Source organism: Diabrotica undecimpunctata, chromosome 11, assembly GCF_040954645.1.
Source record: "Diabrotica undecimpunctata isolate CICGRU chromosome 11, icDiaUnde3, whole genome shotgun sequence".
In the NCBI taxonomy this organism is placed as follows: Eukaryota; Metazoa; Arthropoda; class Insecta; order Coleoptera; family Chrysomelidae; genus Diabrotica; species Diabrotica undecimpunctata.
In genome coordinates this window covers 260,763-282,268 of record NC_092813.1, presented here as the reverse complement: position 1 = coordinate 282,268, position 21,506 = coordinate 260,763, and the positions used below count along the sequence as shown (strand labels likewise).

General features: G+C 30.0%; 1 protein-coding gene across 1 annotated transcript; it reads right to left on the bottom strand.

Annotated features, from left to right (window-relative positions):
- Nucleotides 1-10,826: 10,826 nt before the first annotated feature.
- On the bottom strand, nucleotides 10,827-11,553 carry LOC140452933 (uncharacterized). The gene is made up of 3 exons (XM_072547256.1): nucleotides 11,363-11,553; nucleotides 11,180-11,260; nucleotides 10,827-11,126 (listed from the first exon to the last, which is right to left on the bottom strand). The coding sequence occupies exons 1-3, from the start codon at nucleotides 11,399-11,401 to the stop codon at nucleotides 10,827-10,829; spliced, it is 420 nt and encodes a 139-aa protein (XP_072403357.1). The 5' UTR covers nucleotides 11,402-11,553.
- Between the last annotated feature and the right edge of the window lie 9,953 nt (nucleotides 11,554-21,506).

The window sequence follows — 21,506 nt, the reverse complement described above, 5'->3', positions numbered from 1 at the left end:
TATATATATATATATATATATATATATATATATATATATTGTGACAATTGGGGTTTATAGACAATAATTTATAAGTTATATACTACATAATATTAGATATAAAAAAGTATTTGATTATTTTAAGAAGTTATATATTAGAGAATTTAATAAAAATATATTTATGTGAGGGCATTTTTAATAAATTAGCATATAATAAGTGTAAAAAGTTGTATTTTAATGTTGTAAATATAGTTAAGTGAGCCATGTGCCTAGGCAACCAACTATACAGTCAGTAATTGACAGATAGAAATTAAGAATTATAGGGAATATAAAGTGGGGTTATAATAATATATTGTTTGAAATCTGTATTTTATTAAATTAGAGTGTTAGTTACTAATTTGAATGTTTATTCTGATCTGAAAAGCCTAAATGTCAACAAAATTATCAATGGAACATTAACGAATTCTCCAGAGTGCAGAGTGTGACCATTGTTTACGGTCGAACATTCTGGAATAATGATTATGTCGGTGGATGGAACAGATATTTTTTCGAGAACATCTATATAGAAGTAATGGAACAAATTGGAACATGATCTCTTGCCAGATGATTCTGGAATATCCAAAAAGATATAAATACCCGTGATTTGGATTCAAGATAGCAGTTTTTGAAAGTTTTTAGTCAGAAGTCAAGCAGTTTATTATGAAAGTTAGTAGATTAGTTAGTGAAGTCAATTGTTCAGAGTCTTAGTAAGTCAGTCAAGCAGTTTAATAAGAAATATGAAAGTTAGTTGGAGATAGTCCAATTGTTTAATATAGTGAGTTAAATGAAGATTAAAAATTATGCCTATATTTAATGCACATTTATAATTATACACAAATAATTATTGAAGATTATAAAAGTATATTAGAAGAATATTGGATGGACATTGGAAGGAATTAAAATTATATTATGATTGGAGATTAGTATAAATCAACTTATAATAATTGGATATTGGTATATTGAAAAGAAGAATAAATATAAATGGTGTTTGCTGGTTTGCTTGGTGGTATATAAATGCTGGTGAAGAAAAATATATCTTAAATTGGTAGAAGCTGATAATTGAAAAAAGAAATTTCACAAAAACAAGGATAACCGAAGTACGAAGACATTCAGTGGTGATTAGAATCTATATAGTGGAAAACAGTTCATTTAGGCATTCAGTGAAAGAAAGGTACAAAATTTTGTTAATATAATTTAGTTAGTGTTATAACAATTTCAAATTTGAAGATAGTTTGTTTAAATTTAACATTGTCTATAGAATTTAATTAGTTTTATAAGAATATCAATTTAAAAATAGTTTATTTTAAATTTACATTGGATAGGTTAGATATATATGTGTGTTTCATAATAGTTATAATAAAGATAATTTAAAAAAGTACTTACAAGCTAATTGTTTGAGAACCGCGATAAAAACCCTATATATTATATTATTAAAAATACTCATTGCTCATCATTCAAACAAACAATACATCTTAACAATATATATATATATATATATATATATATATATATATATATATATATATATATATATATATATATATGTATATATATATATATATACATATATATATATATATATATATATATATATATATATATATATATATATATATATATATATATATACGCACCAGTGGATAGCTCCTCCTTATATAGGAAATTTACATATAATAGGTCCTCCACTGTGGTAAGTCCAACGTCATAAAGTCTAAACGTCATTCTAAACCATTGAGCAAAATTTCAGATGGATGAGTTATTGCATGTTTTTGTACGTTTGAATACTTTAGTTCAATATGATCGCCACATTACTTGTTGTGTCGCCAGCGTCGGCGTATATTTCGTTACGTATATTCAAATTATAGTTTACCGACCTTAGTTCTTCCTATTTTTATATTACGGTGGTTTAGTCCTCCTCTGGAATAATGATTCGAAAACTACTTAATAGTCTTCCAATCTTTCTTTAATATTTAAAGTAATATAATATATATATATTTTAACAAAAAATCTTAATCAAAGTAGACAGGTTTTTGTTCACAATAAAAGTGATGGTGAAAACGAAAAATGAATTCAAATGTAATGTATTTGTTATATTGTAAACAAATCTGATTATTTAAGGGCTATATATATATTATTGATAATCATTTGTAAATTTTTAACAAGGGCTAACGAAAAAAAACATGTATTTATGTTCGTTATAAATATTTAATTTTAATCATTATTTATATTTAAAAACAAATAATAAAAATATGAACAAAACTGAATATATAATATATAAACACAAATAAAAATACTTAACGAAAACTCAGAATATATTGCAAAAACTGAATTTCGAAAAAAACTTGGACATTTAACACTTTTTATATTCATTTTGAACGAAGACCTTTATTTTGAGCCAATTTTTATTTTTTAATATATCAGGATTTTTTAAAATCAGATCTTCACATTCCGATTTTTTGGGGGGCCTCTTTTGTTTAATGTGGGTTTTAAAATACATTTTGACTACTTTCTTCTGATTTTCTGTCCACGGAACTAAAACCCTTTTTTTATTTTTTGCCTTCATATCCAATATTCCCTTTTTTTCATTATTACAACTTTCTGAACCTTTTGATTCAATAACATCATTGGTTTCATTTTTTTGTTCCCCAAATACCTCGTTATTATGTCCATCATCATCTTCCATAATGTCTTCTTCCAAATTTATCTCTATTTCTTCTAAACTTTTTCCCTTGAATTGACCTGCTTTACCTTTCTCCATTAACAGGAGCAACTTAGAGATCTTTACAGTTTGATAAATGTCATCGGGGAGTCTATATGAAGATCGATGAATTCCTAATGTGTGCCCCATAAATGAAGCCAGTTGCTCCATGTCATTTTCCGACATGGTAAACAACTGGGTTAGCGTTGCTAGATGTTTTCTCAGCCTTGTACATGTAAGAGCACTAGGATTTTTAGCTCCGCATAATTTAGCATATTTTGACATTACTTCATACCCTCGAATTGGTTTATCAAATTTTGGATTAACAAAAAGGTAAATACTAGGTGTTTTTAAAAGTAAATCTCTACATTTTGTAATCATTTCTAAGTGTTCTTGTACATCCGTACTTACTAGGACGGGTACACCACGTCCCCTTTTACCTTTTATTACTATTCTTCTAAAACTTTTCATTAAAATTCTTTCGGTTTCTGAAATTGCTTCAGAAAATTCTTCATAACATTGATTATCTTAAGCGCTAATGTAACTCTGTATGGTCATTCTTTCTAATTCACCAAGGGCGCCTTCTATTTAATAAGATAAGACGGCAATATATAGTTTCTAACAGAAACACGTAAGAATTAATATCATTATTATTTTTCTGTAATTTATCACAGGATTCATTTGCCCTTCGCACGAGATAGTTTTTCAATAGCTTAAGGTCACTTGCTAGTGGTATTAACGTCACTTTGTTCCATTTTTTCATGTCTAAATCATTTGCAGCTTGACTGGAAATATCATATTTCCAATTTCCTTCTAATATTTGTATTAAAGATTTTAAGTCAGCTTTAGCGCTGGCACTTCTAACTGTAAACTCAGACTTTTTCGCATTAAGCATAAGTGCTATATCACAACACTGTTTTAATGTAGTGCCAATATTTTTAGCAAATGATGGAGCTTTAAAAGTTTTGCTCTCGTTATCATATTTTGAAACTATTTTAGTAGCAAAAACTAAAGAATCGTAATATTCTGGTTTCAACATGTCAAAAAGCGTTTTGATTGGGGAACTATTTTTTCTTAGTTCGATAACAATTTTAGCTAATTCCCTCATTTTTCTTGACGCTACTGGTATAAAGTGTTGTTCTCTATGGATCTTCAAATATCTTGAGCCAAACGCACAAATGAGCGGATCTTTTTTAGCCACGAGTGATACATTGTCTGCTCGCATTCGAGGAAAAACAGTTTCTTTTAAATAAGTGTCCAATTTAAGGTGCCTTAATAAGAAATTTTGTGCTTGTGATTGGGAATTTCTGGTTATTGAATCAGGATTACATATTTTTCTGTGGCGCCATAAGTTTTTTGCCGAATACATGCCGAAGCAGTGGTCACACGGTAGGTAGTTTGTATCTGCAGATCCTTTCCTAACTGGTTTTAAATTTGCAGAACCTAACAAATAGTTTCCCTTTTTTCTCAAAGCAAATAACAATTGCTTTCTCGTTTTACTTCTTAGAGGGTAAACCAAAATTTTTTGAACTTCTAATTCGCTTTGATGATTTCGTAGTATATGTCTAGGAAAATTTAATACAACTGATTCAAAAAAGTAACAAAAAACAGATTTTTTTAAAGACTTCGTATTTATATTGCAAGTTTCTTCCACATGTTGATGGATATTTAGGCTGACAGAAGACGAAGGTGAATTAGATTGTTCCTAAAAAGTATGTGCTTTGAATTATATTGCTAAAATATTTGAAATAAACTTACCTCAATATTTAACTCATCTTTGTTAACTTGTTTTGGACAAAAGTGGGAAGAAAAATTATTTATTTCTGGAGAACCTGAAGACTTTTCCTAAAAACCCAATTAAATAAATATTATATTTTTTCTGTTATCCATTTCAATATTACAGAGTACACAACACATTTTATTCTTTTAAAAGTTTTATTGCACTTACTGAAGAATCATCGAAGGGAACATAATTGGAATCTAACATTTCATCAGAAGCTGGTGATGGAGTTTCTAAGTCTGGAGAATCTGTGTTATCTTTATCACTTTCTTCAGGTATAAAGATACTGTCAGGTGAACCATAAAATTGAGGGGAACTTAAGGATATTTCCTAAAATTATTTTTCATAGTAAAAAGTGACTGAAGTAGGGAAATACAGTAGGCGGTAAAATAAACAGTACTGAAATGAATATTGAAATGTATATGAATATCTATATATTTAGTATACATGATAATATAGCCTTACCGACATTATTCACGACGACGTTTCCGATAAAATAGATGTTAAAGATGCCCTCTGGCACTAAAAAAATCTAATTGGAGTTTGTTATTCCGGAATGTCAGACATTGTATCAGTCTCCTTCAGCATTCCCCATATGTACGTATCATGTGGTGTTAGTTAGGTTAGGCCTGATAATTGCGATGGGTATGGAAAATCACTGAACAGTATTCGAAGAGACTCACTGACCGTGTGACAGATTGCCCGTCCTGCTAAAACTATTGTCGATTTTAAGCTTTTTGGACCGATTTCGCGACCTTTTCCGTATAATCGAAAATAGTACTCCACGATAAAAAAATTTTCTGCAAAACTAAGAACCATCCTGAAGCACCTAAAATTATCATGACATTCACATAAGTTATAACGTCGTTCAGAAATCACTTAATACGTTTCGGCGCATGACACATACAAATCTGAGGCATACGCATTTTAGTACTGTTTATTTTGCCGCATACCGTTCATATTTGAGAATAAAATGCTCTTAAATGTTAAACTTACGGAAGAAATGTCAGATGCATTAGAATTTTCAATCGGTAATATTTCATTAGCGGTTTTTTTACCAACTTTATACTGATCTTCATCTTTGTTATGTTGTTCTTGTAGTGTAAAATTACAAGGGAGTATATTTTCTTTAGATCCACTATAAAATCGAGAGCTTTTGATCTACAAAATATTTTTTTTATTTAAGTATAAGCAATGTTTTTTTAAAAATCTAACTGGAACTTACCGAAAGAATTTCAGTTGAATTTACTTTCTCGCTTACTGATTGGTTAATTTTTACGGGACTTAACGCTCTGTTACAAAAACGAATTGGTTTCATCCTAAAAATATACTGGTGATAAAATATCTAAGTATTGTTTAACTGAGTGGGCAAAAATTTGAACCCTACTTTTTTTTATACTCTTATACTTTTATACAAAATTTTTATGCTCGTATTGATGTTTTGGGGTCCCGGCCTGCTTGATCTGAAAATAATTTCAAGCACATGTTTACTTTTTAAAATTCAAGTTGTCCGTGACAGTTGAGAAAAAAAATTTCATTTCGGTCAATAATACGGCAAAATTATATTAATAAAAGTTTTTCAAAATATGAAATTATGTCAAAATACAAAATTTTACAAAAATCGGATAAATTTCACTAAATCAGATACACTTGGTATTAGAAAAAAACTATCCAACGGATTTTTTGCCGTAATCTATGCAACATTTAAATAAACAAAAAAATGATATCGTTGACAGAATAGAAGGCATAAAATTATCACCGATAAAATGAAACTTGCTAAGCAGGCAATTTTACGTGTAAATGAATCATTTTCTTGAATTTACGACTCTATTCTGACCTGAATCGAATTTTTTTTATCTAAATTGGCATCTTAATATTATTTTTATCTTGAAAAAAAAAGTATATCTACTAAAATAAATAAATTATTTTCAAACTCTTTCAAACTAGTTTAACAAACAGTTTGAATTTTCAAAGCCTTAACCATTGACTCACATGAAAGTGAGCTGCCCACATGCCTAAAGAGAAAGGTATTTGATCAGTGCGTCCTCCCAGTCTTGACGTACGGAGCAGAAACACTTACCTTAACAAAAGCAGCAGCTACCAAACTGAGAGTCACGCAGAGAAGAATGGAGCGGTCCATGTTAGGAATAACTCTGCGAGACAGAATAACCAACGAAGACATCAGGAGAAGAACCGGAGTGACTGACATCATCGAGAAGATAGCCAGACTAAAATGGAGATGGGCAGGACACATAGCCAGAATGACAGATGGGCGATGGACAAAGAGGTTATTGGAATGGAGGCCAAGGGAAGACAAGAGAAGCGTCGGTCGACCACCTACAAGATGGACTGACGATTTAAGACGACTCGATAAAAACTGGATGAGAGCGGCGCAAGATAGACGGGGTTGGAAACATGAGGAAGAGGCCTATGTTCAGCAGTGGACTCTTGAGGCTGGATGATGATGATGATGATAACCATTGACCAGTTTGACTTGACTTGAATTATTTGCCAAAGTTTGACAGAGTACGCCATGATAAGCTAAGCGATATTCTTGAAAGAGAGGACATAGATAATAAAGATCTGCGAATAATTCTCAATATAAATATATTGGAATCAGGAAAATATCATAAAAATAGAAAATAAGACATCACAGGCAATAGAAATACGTAGAGGAGTATGACAGGGAGGCATCTTGTCACCGCTGCTATGTAATGTTTATAGTGAAAGCATCTGCCAGAAACCCCTTTTGCAAGCAAACGAATGAATCGTAGTCAGTGGAGAGGTTATAAATATTATTGAATACGCGGATGACACTGTATTAGTTGCAAGAACAGTAGAAGAATTACAACGATTACTTACAAACATAAATATTGCTTGCAACAATTATGGCATAAATATCAATATAAAAAAAAAACAAGTAGGTATATGGTCTTCAGTGAAAACATGACACAACCAGCATATATTAGTATAAACAGCATTCAAATTGAAAAAGTATCAAGTTACAAATACTTGGGAACTTATTAAGAAGGAAAGGAAAAGACCCAGAAATTTTTACCAACGATAAAATGAAGAAAAGAATATTTGGGTTACCTAATGAAAGGACATAAATACGCATTACTTCAAAATATAATTCAAGGAAAAATAAAAGGAAAACGGAATCTGGACCGTAAAAGAATGGTTGCGGAATTTGAGAGAGTTTTTTGGCTGCACCACTAATGAACTCTTTAGGTCAGCTGTAAACAAGGTCAGGATAGCCTTGATGATTTCCAGTCTCCGATAGGAGTGACATAGGAAGAAGAATTATTTGTCAGAAGGATTGACTTGAGTTTGACTGGAAATTAAGTCAAACTCAAGTCAATTTCAAACATTCAAGTCAAACTTGTGCAACTCTAACCAGCCGAGACGCCAAAATATCAAAACGAGATTCAAAAATGTTTGATCCATTACATGTATAGTTAAATAAATCCCTTGATACACTGTATAATATGTGTTTATAAATGTAGTTCAGATATATTTGTAAAGTGTACAAAAATATCTGATGTGTAATGTGGAGAAGACAGAAAATATATTATTTTGCATAATTATCTAGTAGTTTTGTTCAATCCAACTACCTATTAAATTGAAACAATATTAAATTGTATTTATTACCCGTTCTGTAACAAAATAAAAATTATATAAGTACATACCTTGAGTTTCCAGTGCACTACACGTGTAATATGAATAAAGAATATTTTATCACTGCAAAACAAAACGTTAGAAATCGTTAGGCTTACAGATTTTTTCGCGCCAAATATACTCTAATATATTATTTGGTTTGCGTATCCACCGTCGTTTAGTCTCTGATTTATATTTGGAGGAGTAAACCACTGTAATGTAGTTTTGACGTATATTTTGAATAGCAGAAAGATTTATTTTGTTAATTTAATATACATTGGAGGAGGTATGTATAGTAATTTTAGATGGAAGACCAATTGATTTTAATTTGGTAATTGTATAAAAAATTATAATGTTTTTATTTTCGATACATTATAAGAATTGTAAAAAAATTAATATACACGAATAATATTTTAAAGATATTCACTCCTTCTAGAAGACGACTTATAACCGCATTTTGAAAAGAGGAGCTATAGTCGGGTCGTGTAATATATATATATATATATATATATATATATATATATATATATATATATATATATATATATATATATATATATATATATATATATATACGCACCAGTGGATAGCTCCTCCTTATATAGGAAATTTACATATAATAGGTCCTCCACTGTGGTAGGTCCTCCGTATACGGAGGACTTATCGCAATCATTATAAATGAAGTCTAAACGTCATTCTAAACCATTGAGCAAAATTTCAGATGGATGAGTTATTGCATGTTTTTGTACGTTTGAATACTTTAGTTCAATATGATCGCCACATTACTTGTTGTGTCGCCAGCGTCGGCGTATATTTCGTTATGTATATTCAAATTATAGTTTACCGACCTTAGTTCTTCCTATTTTTATATTACGGTGGTTTAGTCCTCCTCTGGAATAATGATTCGAAAACTACTTAATAGTCTTCCAATTTTTCTTTAATATTTAAAGTAATATAATATATATATTTTAAACGAATATACATTATATTGTAAACATATCTGATTATATTTAAGGGCTATATATATATATATATTATTGATAATCATTTGTAAATTTTTAACAAGGGCTAACGAAAAAAAAACATGTATCTATGGTCGTTATAAATATTTAATTTTAATCATTATTTATATTTAAAAACAAATAATAAAAATATGAACAAAACTGAATATATAAACACAAATAAAAATACTTAACGAAAACTCAGAATATATTGCAAAAACTGAATTTCGAAAAAAACTTGGACATTTAACACTTTTTATATTCATTTTGAACAAAGACCTTTATTTTGAGCAAATTTTTATTTTTTAATATATCAGGATTTTGGGGGGCCTCTTTTGTTTAATGTGGGTTTTAAAATACATTTTGACTACTTTCTTCTGATTTTCTGTCCACGGAACTAAAACCCTTTTTTATTTTTTGCCTTCATATCAATTATTCCCTTTTTTCATTATTACAACTTTTTGGACCTTTTGATTCAATAACATCATTGGTTTCATTTTTTTGTTCCCCAAATACCTCGTTATTATGTCCATCATCATCTTCCATAATGTCTTCTTCCAAATTTATCTCTATTTCTTCTAAACTTTTTCCCTTGAATTGACCTGCTTTACCTTTCTTCATTAAAAGGAGCAACTTAGAGATATTTACAGTTTGATAAATGTCATCGGGATGTCTATATGAAGATCGATGAATTCCTAATGTGTGCCCCATAAATGAAGCCAATTACTCCATGTCTTTTTCCGACATGGTAAACAACTGGGTTAGCGTTGCTAGATGTTTTCTCAGCCTTGTACATGTAAGAGCACTAGGATTTTTAGCTCCGCATAATTTAGCATATTTTGACATTACTTCATACCCTCGAATTGGTTTATCAAATTTTGTATTAACAAAAAGGTAAATACTAGGTGTTTTTAAAAGTAAATCTCTACATTTTGTAATCATTTCTAAGTGTTCTTGTACATCCTTACTTACTAGGAGGGGTACACCACGTCCCCTTTTACCTTTTATTACTATTCTTCTAAAACTTTTCATTAAAATTCTTTCGGTTTCTGAAATTGTTTCAGAAAATTCTTCATAACATTGATTATCTTTAGCGCTAATGTAACTCTGTATGGTCATTCTTTCTAATTCACCAGGGCGCCTTCTATTTAATAAGATTAGACGGCAATATATAGTTTCTAACAGAAACATGTAAGGACTAATATCATTATTATTTTTCTGTAATTTATTACAAGATTCATTTGCCCTTCGCACGAGATAGTTTTTCAATAGCTTAAGGTCACTTGCTAGTGGTATTAACGTCACTTTGTTCCATTTTTTCATGTCTAAATCATTTGCAGCTTGACTGGAAATATCATATTTCCAATTTCCTTCTATTATTTGTATTAAAGATTTTAAGTCAGCTTTAGCGCTGGCACTTTTAACTGTAAACTCAGACTTTTTCGCATTAAGCATAAGTGCTATATCACAACACTGTTTTAATGTAGTGCCAATATTTTTAGCAAATGATGGAGCTTTAAAAGTTTTGCTCTCGTTATCATATTTTGAAACTATTTTAGTAGCAAAAACTAAAGAATCGTAATATCCTGGTTTCAATGAGCCAAAAAGCGTTTTGATTGAGGAACTATTTTTTCTTAGTTCGATAACAATTTTAGCTAATTCCCTCATTTTTTTAACTCGCTTTTCTAACTGGTTTTAAATTTGCAGAACCTAACAAATAGTTTCCCTTTTTTCTCAAAGCAAATAACAATTGCTTTCTCGTTTTACTTCTTGGAGGGTAAACCAAAATTTTTTTAACTTCTAATTTGCTTTGATGATTTCGTAGTATATGTCTAGGAAAATTTAATACAACTGATTCACAAAAGTAACAAAAAACAGATTTTTTTAAAGACTTCGTATTTATATTGCAAGTTTCTTCCACATGTTGATGGATATTTAGGCTGACAGAAGACGAAGGTGAATTAGATTGTTCCTAAAAAGTATGTGCTTTGAATTATATTGCTAAAATATTTGAAATAAACTTACCTCAATATTTAACTCATCTTTGTTAACTTGTTTTGGACAAAAGTGGGAATTATTTATTTCTGGAGAACCTGAAGACTTTTCCTAAAAACCCAATTAAAAAAATATTATATTTTTCCGTTATCCATTTCAATATTACAGAGTACACAACAAATTTTATTCTTTTAAACGTTTTATTGCACTTACTGAAGAATCATCGAAGGGAACATAATTGGAATCTAACATTTTATCAGAAGCTGGTGATGGAGTTTCTAAGTCTGGAGAATCTGTGTTATCTTTATCACTTTCTTCAGGTGTGAAGATACTGTCAGGTGAACAATAAAATTGAGTGGAACTTAAGGATATTTCCTAAAATTATTTTTCATAGTAAAAAGTGACTGAAGTAGGGAAATACAGTATGCGGTAAAATAAACAGTACTGAAATAAATATTGAAATGTATATGAATATCTATATATTTAGTATACATGATATGGCCTTACCAACATTATTCACGACGACGTTTCCGATAAAATAGATGTTAAAGATGCCCTCTGGCACTAAAAAAATCTAATTGGAGTTTGTTATTCCGGAATGTCAGACATTGTACAGATACATGTACGTATCATGTGGTGTTAGTTAGGTTAGGCCTGATAATTGCGATGGGTATGGAAAATCACTGAACAGTATTCGAAGAGACTCACTGACCGTGTGACAGATTGCCCGTCCTGCTAAAACTATTGTTGATTTTAAGCTTTTTGGACCGATTTCGCGACCTTTTCCGTATGATCGAAAATAGTACTCCACGATAAAAAAAATTTCTGCAAAACTGAGAACCATCCTGAAGCACCTAAAATTATCATGACATTCACATAAGTTATAACGTCGTTCAGAAATCACTTAATACGTTTCGGCGCATGACACATACTAATCTGAGGCATACGCATTTTAGTACTGTTTATTTTGCCGCATACCGTTCATATTTGAGAATAAAATGCTCTTAAATGTTAAACTTACGGAAAAAATGTCAGATGCATTCAGATATATTTGTAAAGTGTACAAAAATATCTGATGTGTAATGTGGAGAAGACAGAAAATATATTATTTTGCATAATTATCTAGTAGTTTTGTTCAATCCAACTACCTATTAAATTGAAACAATATTAAATTGTATTTATTACCCGTTCTGTAACAAAATAAAAATTATATAAGTACATACCTAGAGTTTCCAGTGCACTACACGTGTAATATGAATAAAGAATATTTTATCACTACAAAACAAAACGTTAGAAATCGTTAGGCTTACAGATTTTTTCGCGCCAAATATACTCTAATATATTATTTGGTTAACGTATCCACCGTCGTTTAGTCTCTGATTTATATTTGGATATATATATATATATATATATATATATATATATATATATATATACATATATATATATATATATATATATATATATATATATTATTGTGATATTTAAAGTCTTGGTGCGCCAAGCAATAATTAGCTCATTAATTTTTTTTGATTAATTAAAATTATCTAGATGATATGATTATGACTCTATCACAATTTTTAATTCTTTTATCTCAGGGTTAAATTCGTGCTTCAATATCTATGCTATTACATGTGAAAGGTAAGGTCCAGAGAATACCGGAATAATAAAAAACACATATGATCTAACACTATATATTGAAATAAAAATAATGAAATAATTCACACTCAAAAGTTTTCAATAAACAAATCTCATATAATGGTTCTCAAAAATTTTGTTCTACGTACGTGAACAATCAAAATTAATGGTACAAACAATATTAATTGAAAACTCAAAATCCCAAACTATTCTAACTCTCCTAATAAAAATATTTATATTCTTTCTAAATTACGTGTAAAAATTGTGTTATCAATAAAAGAAAAAAAAAACTGCAGAAAACAAAAATATCTCTCTCTGATGATGAGTGGTCCAAATCCTTGTTCCTTGTAGACTGTATTATCTCCTCTCAACCGCTCCCTATGTAATCAGCAATCTTACAACAGATTGTTGCAAATATATCGTCCTTAATGATCTCCTTCAAAAGCAACAGTCATTCAAATTATGACAGCCTTTCTCCTCTCGATAAACTGAATCTCTCGTTGGCCCGAGTGAAAAATGACTCTTGGAATATCTTCTCTTTACTATAAACTGAATCCCTCGTTGGCCTGAACAGTGACTCTTGGAATATAAGTAGAAAAATATGACTTACAATATTTTGCTACTTCAGCTTCTGTCAGATACACTCACTCCACAAAAACTCACTAACATTCAACACTACTGCTTGCTACTTCTTTGGAACCACCAGAGAACAATCACTGTTCCTCTTACAGACTTGGAAAATCAACTGACTATATCTTTTCTCTCTCCTCAATCTCGCTAAACTCCCTCCTACATACTTATCCCACCTTTTTCAATCTCCGCCAATCAAAACTCGTCACAATTCCCCCATTTTTTCATTTCGATAACAAACAAATTTTTACCTATAATTATAAATTTCCTAAAACTTATTTACAAATAATATTTTTCTATAAATCTTAAAAACTAACAAAAACCTCTTTCTATAATCCCTTCTATTGTCTTTAATCACTGTATTAATGGATTTTGAAAAACCCCGTTCAATTCTTTGGCTTTCACTTAAACTTATGCGGGTCACTCAAGTATAACAAAGAAATGATTGATGTAAAGCTTACATTTTGTTTAGTACAGGTAATTCAAGAAATTAATAACTCTCCTTCTTCGAAATATTTGTTGGATATTATCCTACTTATCTGAATTATTTTGATGTTATTGAATTTTGAAATATTTTTAAACAAACCAATATTTTTCTCGATTTTACATATCATAACAATATATATATATATATATATATATATATATATATATATATATATATGTATATATATATATATATATATACATATATATATATATATACATATATATATATATATATATATATATATATATATATATATATATATATATATGTATATATATATATATATATGTATATATATATATGTATATATATATATATATATATATATATATATATGTATATATATATATGTATATATATATATATATATATATACATATATTATATATATATACATATATATACACACAACCCTTAACTTAGCTAATATCAAAAAACTCATTTCTTTTGTTTTTGACTCTAATGTTTTTATTTTTAATGACTGTTACTACAAACAAGTCTTTGGTACTCCAATGGGTTCCAGTATTTCACCAATACTGTGCAATTATGTCTTAGATGATTTGATTGAAGATAGTTTGCAACAAATCAATTTTGAAATACCGTTCATAAAGAGATATGTGGATGACTTAATCTTGGCACTACCTGCAGACTCCATACACTCTACGTTAAATGTGTTCAACCAACAAAACCCACACTTGCAATTCACATGCGAGGAGGAGCGGGAGGGATCTTTGCCTTTCCTTGACATGAGTTTGCATAGATGTGAGGATAATGTTGTGAAAACACAATGGTATAGAAAACCCATATGTAGCAATAGATTCATAAGCTACCACTCCTACCACCCCCCGAGGATGAAAACTAATTTAGTCCTAGCGATGAAAGAACGTGTCAAAAGGTTGTCTCATCCGGATTATCTCCAACATGATCTCAACCTCTTACGCAATATTTTTGTTGAAAACTCATATCCTCTAAGACTGATAAATAAATTAATTTTTAATGTCCCCTTTGTTAATAGAAACAACATACTTACTATGTCACAATCAGTGCCCTCAGCACAAAATATTTCTGCTCCAACAAGTGTGTATTTTTATGCCCTTCCATATATTCCGAAACTAACCGTTGAACTCACTAAGATTTTTAAAGACTTTAAGAATATCAAAATAGCTAACAAGAACATCAAAACCATACGTCAGCTGTATAGCAAAATAAAACAACCCCTAACCACTCTAGAGACTACAGATGTTGTTTATTGCATTCAATGTACTGAATGTCCATCCACGTACATTGGTGAAACTGGAAGGAATCTGTCTAGCCGTATTATTTCTCATAAGAGTGATTGTAGATTAAACAAACCTACTTGTGCTTTGGCAGAGCATACTATCGATCTAGACCATAAGATAGATTTCAACAATGTAAAAATATTAGCCAGAGAGAAAAATAAATTCAAGAGAACTTTCTTAGAGATGGTACATATCAGCAAGAGTGATAATAACAATCTTAATAAGAGATCTGAGATCCAGAATCTTAGCAAAATTTACAATTTTATATTGACTTTTGACTGAGCTATTTTGCATCTCAGAGTTTTCTTTGGTTCTTTCCTTTTTTTGAAATATCATTATTAATTGAATATTTACGATCAAACTGCAATTACTAATTCAGTTTTGTTTTGTTTTGAGTTGTTTTTTCTAAACCTATTTACTAAATACTATTTTCTTTCGATTGCTTATGTTATAATTTACATTTTTAATTTCCCGCTTAATTTCAAGTTGGTAATACAGTTGGCAGTACTAAAAATTCACTAACAGTATTCTGTTAGACGTTATTTTCAAAGTTGTTTTTTGTATTTTCTCCAAACTATTTAAACAATAATTATCCACTCACTTTCTCTTTCTGCTCGTGAAATGTGACTGAAATCAAGCCTGCAACGACGACTGTTTCAACATGTCGTCCTTCATTTTGTTTTTAACTTTTAACGTTTTTAGTAATTTTTAAAGTGTTTTTTAACAGTAACATTTTTAAGTTTAGTTGCAACCTCAGTTTTATCATGTTATTTAACGTTGTTGTTTATGCCACGAATCTTACATTCGGGTAAGTTTTTTATAGTTTTTTACAGCCTTTTTGGCACCATTCAGTTTGTTACAACATAGTAATTTTCTTTGTAGACCTTGATAAAGGTGGCAAAAAACAACCGAAAGCTTGGATTCAGACTAAATAGTACGCCTTAGCAAAGCTCTATTTTTTATTGACTACCACACCCAAAAAGAAAAAAGTATTTACATATATATACATATATATATATATATATATATATATATATATATATATATATGTATATATATATATATATATATATATATATATATATATACATATATATATATATATATATATATATATGTATATATATATATATGTATATATATATATATATATATATATATATATATATATATATATATGTATATATATATATATATATATACATATATATATATATATATATATATATATATATATATATATATATATATATATATATATATGTATACACGACCCGACTATAGCTCCTCTTTTCAAAATGCGGTTATAAGTCGTCTTCTAGAAGGAGTGAATATCTTTAAAATATTATTCGTGTATATTAAATTTTTTGCAATTCTTATAATGTATCGAAAATAAAAACATTATAATTTTTTATACAATTACTAAATTAAAACCAATTGGTCTTCCATCTAAAATTACTATACATACCTCCTCCAATGTATATTAAATTAACAAAATAAATCTTTCTGCTATTCAAAATATACGTCAAAACTACATTACACTGGTTTACTCCTCCAAATATAAATCAGAGACTAAACGACGGTGGATACGTTAACCAAATAATATCCAATAATATCCAATAATAACCAAACAAGATAATGCCCGACTACATATTGCAAGAGTCACAATAGACTTCTTTCAACATAATGATGTCACATTGTTAGCATGGCCACCAAGATCTCCCGACTTATTCCCAATTGAGCACGTGTGGGATATCATGGGTAGGAGATTGTTCAATTTGCAACGTCGTCCTCAGACTCTACAAGCACTTCGAGAGGAGTTGGTGGTTGCCTGGAATGAGATACAACAAGAGGACATTGACCACTGATCAGAAGCAGGCCTAGGCGCGTTAGATAATGCGTAACACATCGGGGTGCATTCACACATTATTAAAGGTAAAAGGGCTTTAGAGCAATGCAATCATTTTGAAATTTGAATCATTTACTTATTATGCTTCATTAAGTACTTATACAAAATTTTATTAAAATAAAATCATTTAAACTGGGTGTTCGAATTTCTATGTCACTTAGTATACATCAAATAAAATTACCTGTATTTGCTAGCCTATAAGCAGATGACTTAGTCATTTATCTAAACACAAACAATGTAACTCTGGGAACACATTTACTGCAAACTACCCTACACACAATTGAAAGCTGGTCGCAAAACACGGGTTTTATATTCTCTAGTGAAAAGACACGTTATTTAATTTTTGGCAAAAGAAAAAATTATCCTAATATTCAATTAAAACTAAATGGAGTTGTCCTGAAACACGCAGGAGAAATAAATTTCTTAGGAGATTCTTTTGAACGTAACTTAAACTGGGAAAGCCACATAAACAATCTGCAATGTTCTTGCTAATCCAGAATTAATCTACAAAAATGCTGTCAAATACCTCTTGGGGGGCAGATACAACAACCGTACTTACCCTATACAGATCATTAATACGAAGTAAACTAGACTAAGGCTGTTTATGCTAGGATACTGCTAACAAAACATCTTTAAAAAACTTGACTACATTCAAACTATATGCTTGAGATTAGTTTTAGGTGCCACAAGAACTACACTAGTAAGTAGCTTACAAGCTCTGGCTAATGAACTGCCCTTAAGCCAATGAAGGCAACTCCTATCACTAAATTACGTTGACAGAATATCAGCAAACAAAAGCAACGTAACCTACTCAACACTACTTTGCAGAACAAATATATCGTCCGATCTTTACAGAAACTTTGCAATAAAAAAAATTACAATATCCTGAGCAAATAAAACGTATTGGTCTTAATTTAGAACAGTTCAGTCTCACTATGCCTATTCATGTAAATTTTTTCCCTGGATGATTAAATTTCCAAAAATAGACACGTCTCTAAAAGAACTGCCGAAACATTCCACACATCCTTTCCTTATACAGCAAGCTTATAAAAATGTAATATCCAAATAACCAACAACCCATCAAATCTTCACTGATGCTTCCAAATGTGATGAAAGACATGCTGCAGCCTACATCCACGAAAACGTCAAGTCTACCGTACGAATCACAACAAATTGTTGTATATATACCGGAGAACTTACGGCAATTCACCAGGCAATGAAAAAATGTGGTTTTATCAATGAAAGCAAATTTGTTATCATCACCGATTCAATAAGCGCAATACTTGGAATAAAACAGCTATATACAACTCACGCCATACATCTTAAAATCAAAGAAGAGTTATCTTATCTACAGACTCAACAAAAAGATATTTCCTTTATCTGGGTACCTTCCCATATGGAAATAAGTGGTAATGAGGAAGTGGACTCTCTGGCAAGCAATGCAACAACCGACCAAAGTATTGCAATTATAAATCAAATGCCTTGGACTGATCATAAAGTAAATATTAAAGCCCACATATACAGAGCATGGCAAACTACTTGGGATCACTCTGCCAACAAACTCAAGGAATGTCTAAGACAAGTAGGAACCAAACTGATTTTACCAAGTAATAGAAAAGACCAAGTTATCATCATCCGACTCCGAATAGGACATACTTCCTTACCGACAAGCATATCTTCAACAAGGAGGCTGCTCCGATAGGTACCAAGTGCAACACTCGGTTGTCAGTGAAACATTTAATTGTCGAGTGTCCAGTGTACCAGAACGAAAGAATCGCTTGTGCCTTAGTGACAATTTTAAAAATGTACTAACGCCAAACTTACAGTCTTTATTAAGTTATCTTAAAATGATTAAATTATATATCAGATTGTAAAAAAAAAATATTTTTCTTTTATATAACAATATTTATCTTACTGTTTGTGTATGTCTCCCCCCTATAAAAAAAACTCTCAAATACTCTAAAACTAAAATTGAAACTATAGTTATAAAAAAATTGGAACAGATTTAAAATAATACCCACATTTAACAATTAGAGATACAACTATATTCATTAATCGTTGTTGCACTATCTAAACTACTTGCTATGGAGGAATTCAACCAAATACATGATTGGATTGCCACCTACATGCAACACAGCTCTAACTTGGTTCCATATCTATTCATGTTGCCATATTTGTAGCCAAAAGAGACCAATGCAATTGATTTTTCTTTCGTGGTGCATAAATAAACCAATAAATGTTGCAATTTTTCCGACAATTTTCTGGCAAAGGGAGATGACGCAACTGTAGTTGAAATAGGTTAAGACACGAAATAGAAATCAATTTTCAGGAAAAAGAAATAGCCATAAATTCACACAAAAATAGAAAGTCACCAGGACCAGGCGGAATAACCAACGAGCTTCTAAATTACAGCTGAACACCATATAAACATAGTGTTGTAAGTTTCTCACGCCAATAAGAAAATAATTTCAGAATATGTTGTGCACAAATTAACTATTAAAGCTATGGTGACAAATAATCCTTGATTTGAGATATGTAAAGTGCTTTTTACAAGGCATGCAAAAGCAACCGGATTATATACGAGATTACACTGCTTAGCTTATAGAAAAAAAATTGGAAATTGGAATAGAATTTCTGTCTGCAATGAATTTTTCTTTAGTTTAAATGCTGCACGCAGGAACCAACACATTCTAAAAATTGATCTCAAGAAATAACTAATAATAACTAATAGAAAAACGTCCATAGCTCAAATTGACGAAAATCGATTAATATATTTACTTCAAAAGTACTGTTTTGGATCCATAGCACAATTTTCCAGGTCAAAGAAAAAAACATTTAAATTTTTGTTCATTACTTAAAATTTTCCACAAAAGAAGTACTTAACATATAGCCCAGTTTGGTTAAAAAAAGCTTTTAAGATATAGGCGGGGGTTACTAGATGACGAATAGATGAAAAGGTACTCGTATTTTTACCTTTTATTTTTTTTAAGGAATGTCCTATAAATGTCAAACTCATGAACCATAAAGAAGAATGCCGTACAAATAATAGGATATGCGGATGATATAACCATATTAACAACATAACAGGGCATTGAAGAAAGTCTTCCAAATAATATAAAACGAAGCCTAACTGAAAGGACTGGAAATAAGTGAAAATGAAACAAAATATATAAACCTAAGCAAGAAAAAAAAAGACACAAATGACAAGACTGACAATAGACACACATTATTTCGAAGACGTTGAAACGGTCAAATATTTGGGAGTACTAGAACAAAAGAACACTATTTCGAAGAGGTTGAAACGGTCAAATATTTGGGAGTACTAGAACAAAAGAAATTAAAGTGTCAAGAATAAAGAAAGTAAACTGTGTAAAGAATAAAGATATGAAAAGTAGAATTCAAGCGGGAAATACAGAGTCTTATAAAAATAAAAAAAATATTTAGAGATGAGAAGATAAACCAAAAATGAAAATCTCCAAAACGATCACACGACCAAACGCGGTATGTGCTGCAAAGACATTTACATTAACTGCAAACGAAGAAGGTCAACTGAAAATTTTTAAGTAGAAGATTATGAGAAAAATACTAGGACCAAAGAGTGAAAGCGAAGAGGATGCAAGACAATGGATTAATCACGAAATACAAGAATGAATGAGTCAAGAAAATATAGAATAATAAAAGCACAGAGATCTATAATGTATTTTTATGTATGAGAGAGTAATAAAACAATAAATTATGTATGCAAATCGCTAAACTGTTGATACGGGTGACTCAATGAAAAACAGATATTTGTCAACAAGTTTACAGAAGTATATAGGAAAACAATTTTAAATTGAGTATAACCACCAGGTATAAAGGTTGGAGCAGAAGAGAATACAATAGTTGTGAGGGTTACTAATCCCTAAATAAGGTTGCCAGTGTCGGAGTGATGGAGGTTAACAGGTACTAATGAATTTGCAAGAAATGTAAGATGTTTATTTTATTGGTTATATATAACCAATAAAAGTTTAATAAGTACCTACCTATTTGCAAAATAAAGTTTAATTCTTTAGATAAAATAAAACGTTTTATTTTATCTATTTGCAAAATAAAGTTTAATTCTTTGCCTATTTGCAAAATAAAGTTTAATTCTTTAGATAAAATAAAACGTTTTATTTTATCTGAAATGAGTGCATTCCACGAAGTAAGGGTTTCAACAATCAAACATTTAATTCTTTAATTCCAGGAATCTACGACAGTAATTGACTAGATAATTACCTTCTAAACTTATTCCACAGAAAATGTGATAGTGGGTTTTTCCATTTTGTATATAGGAAGGTCCAAGTGGCGTATTCAAAATTCTTAACAGTTCACTAAAAGTAGGTACTTCAGTTGCAAGGTGCAGTTTATTGGGTATACTAGTGTTATGGA

Bases quoted from the DNA above. Each gene is read 5' to 3' on its own strand.
- LOC140452933 (XM_072547256.1), bottom strand. From the start codon at position 11,401: ATGTTAGATTCCAATTATGTTCCCTTCGATGATTCTTCA. The intron at 11,261-11,362 runs GTAAGTGCAATA...TTGGGTTTTTAG, and splicing joins TTCCCTTCGATGATTCTTCA to GAAAAGTCTTCAGGTTCTCC. The intron at 11,127-11,179 runs GTAAGTTTATTT...CATACTTTTTAG, and splicing joins AAGATGAGTTAAATATTGAG to GAACAATCTAATTCACCTTC.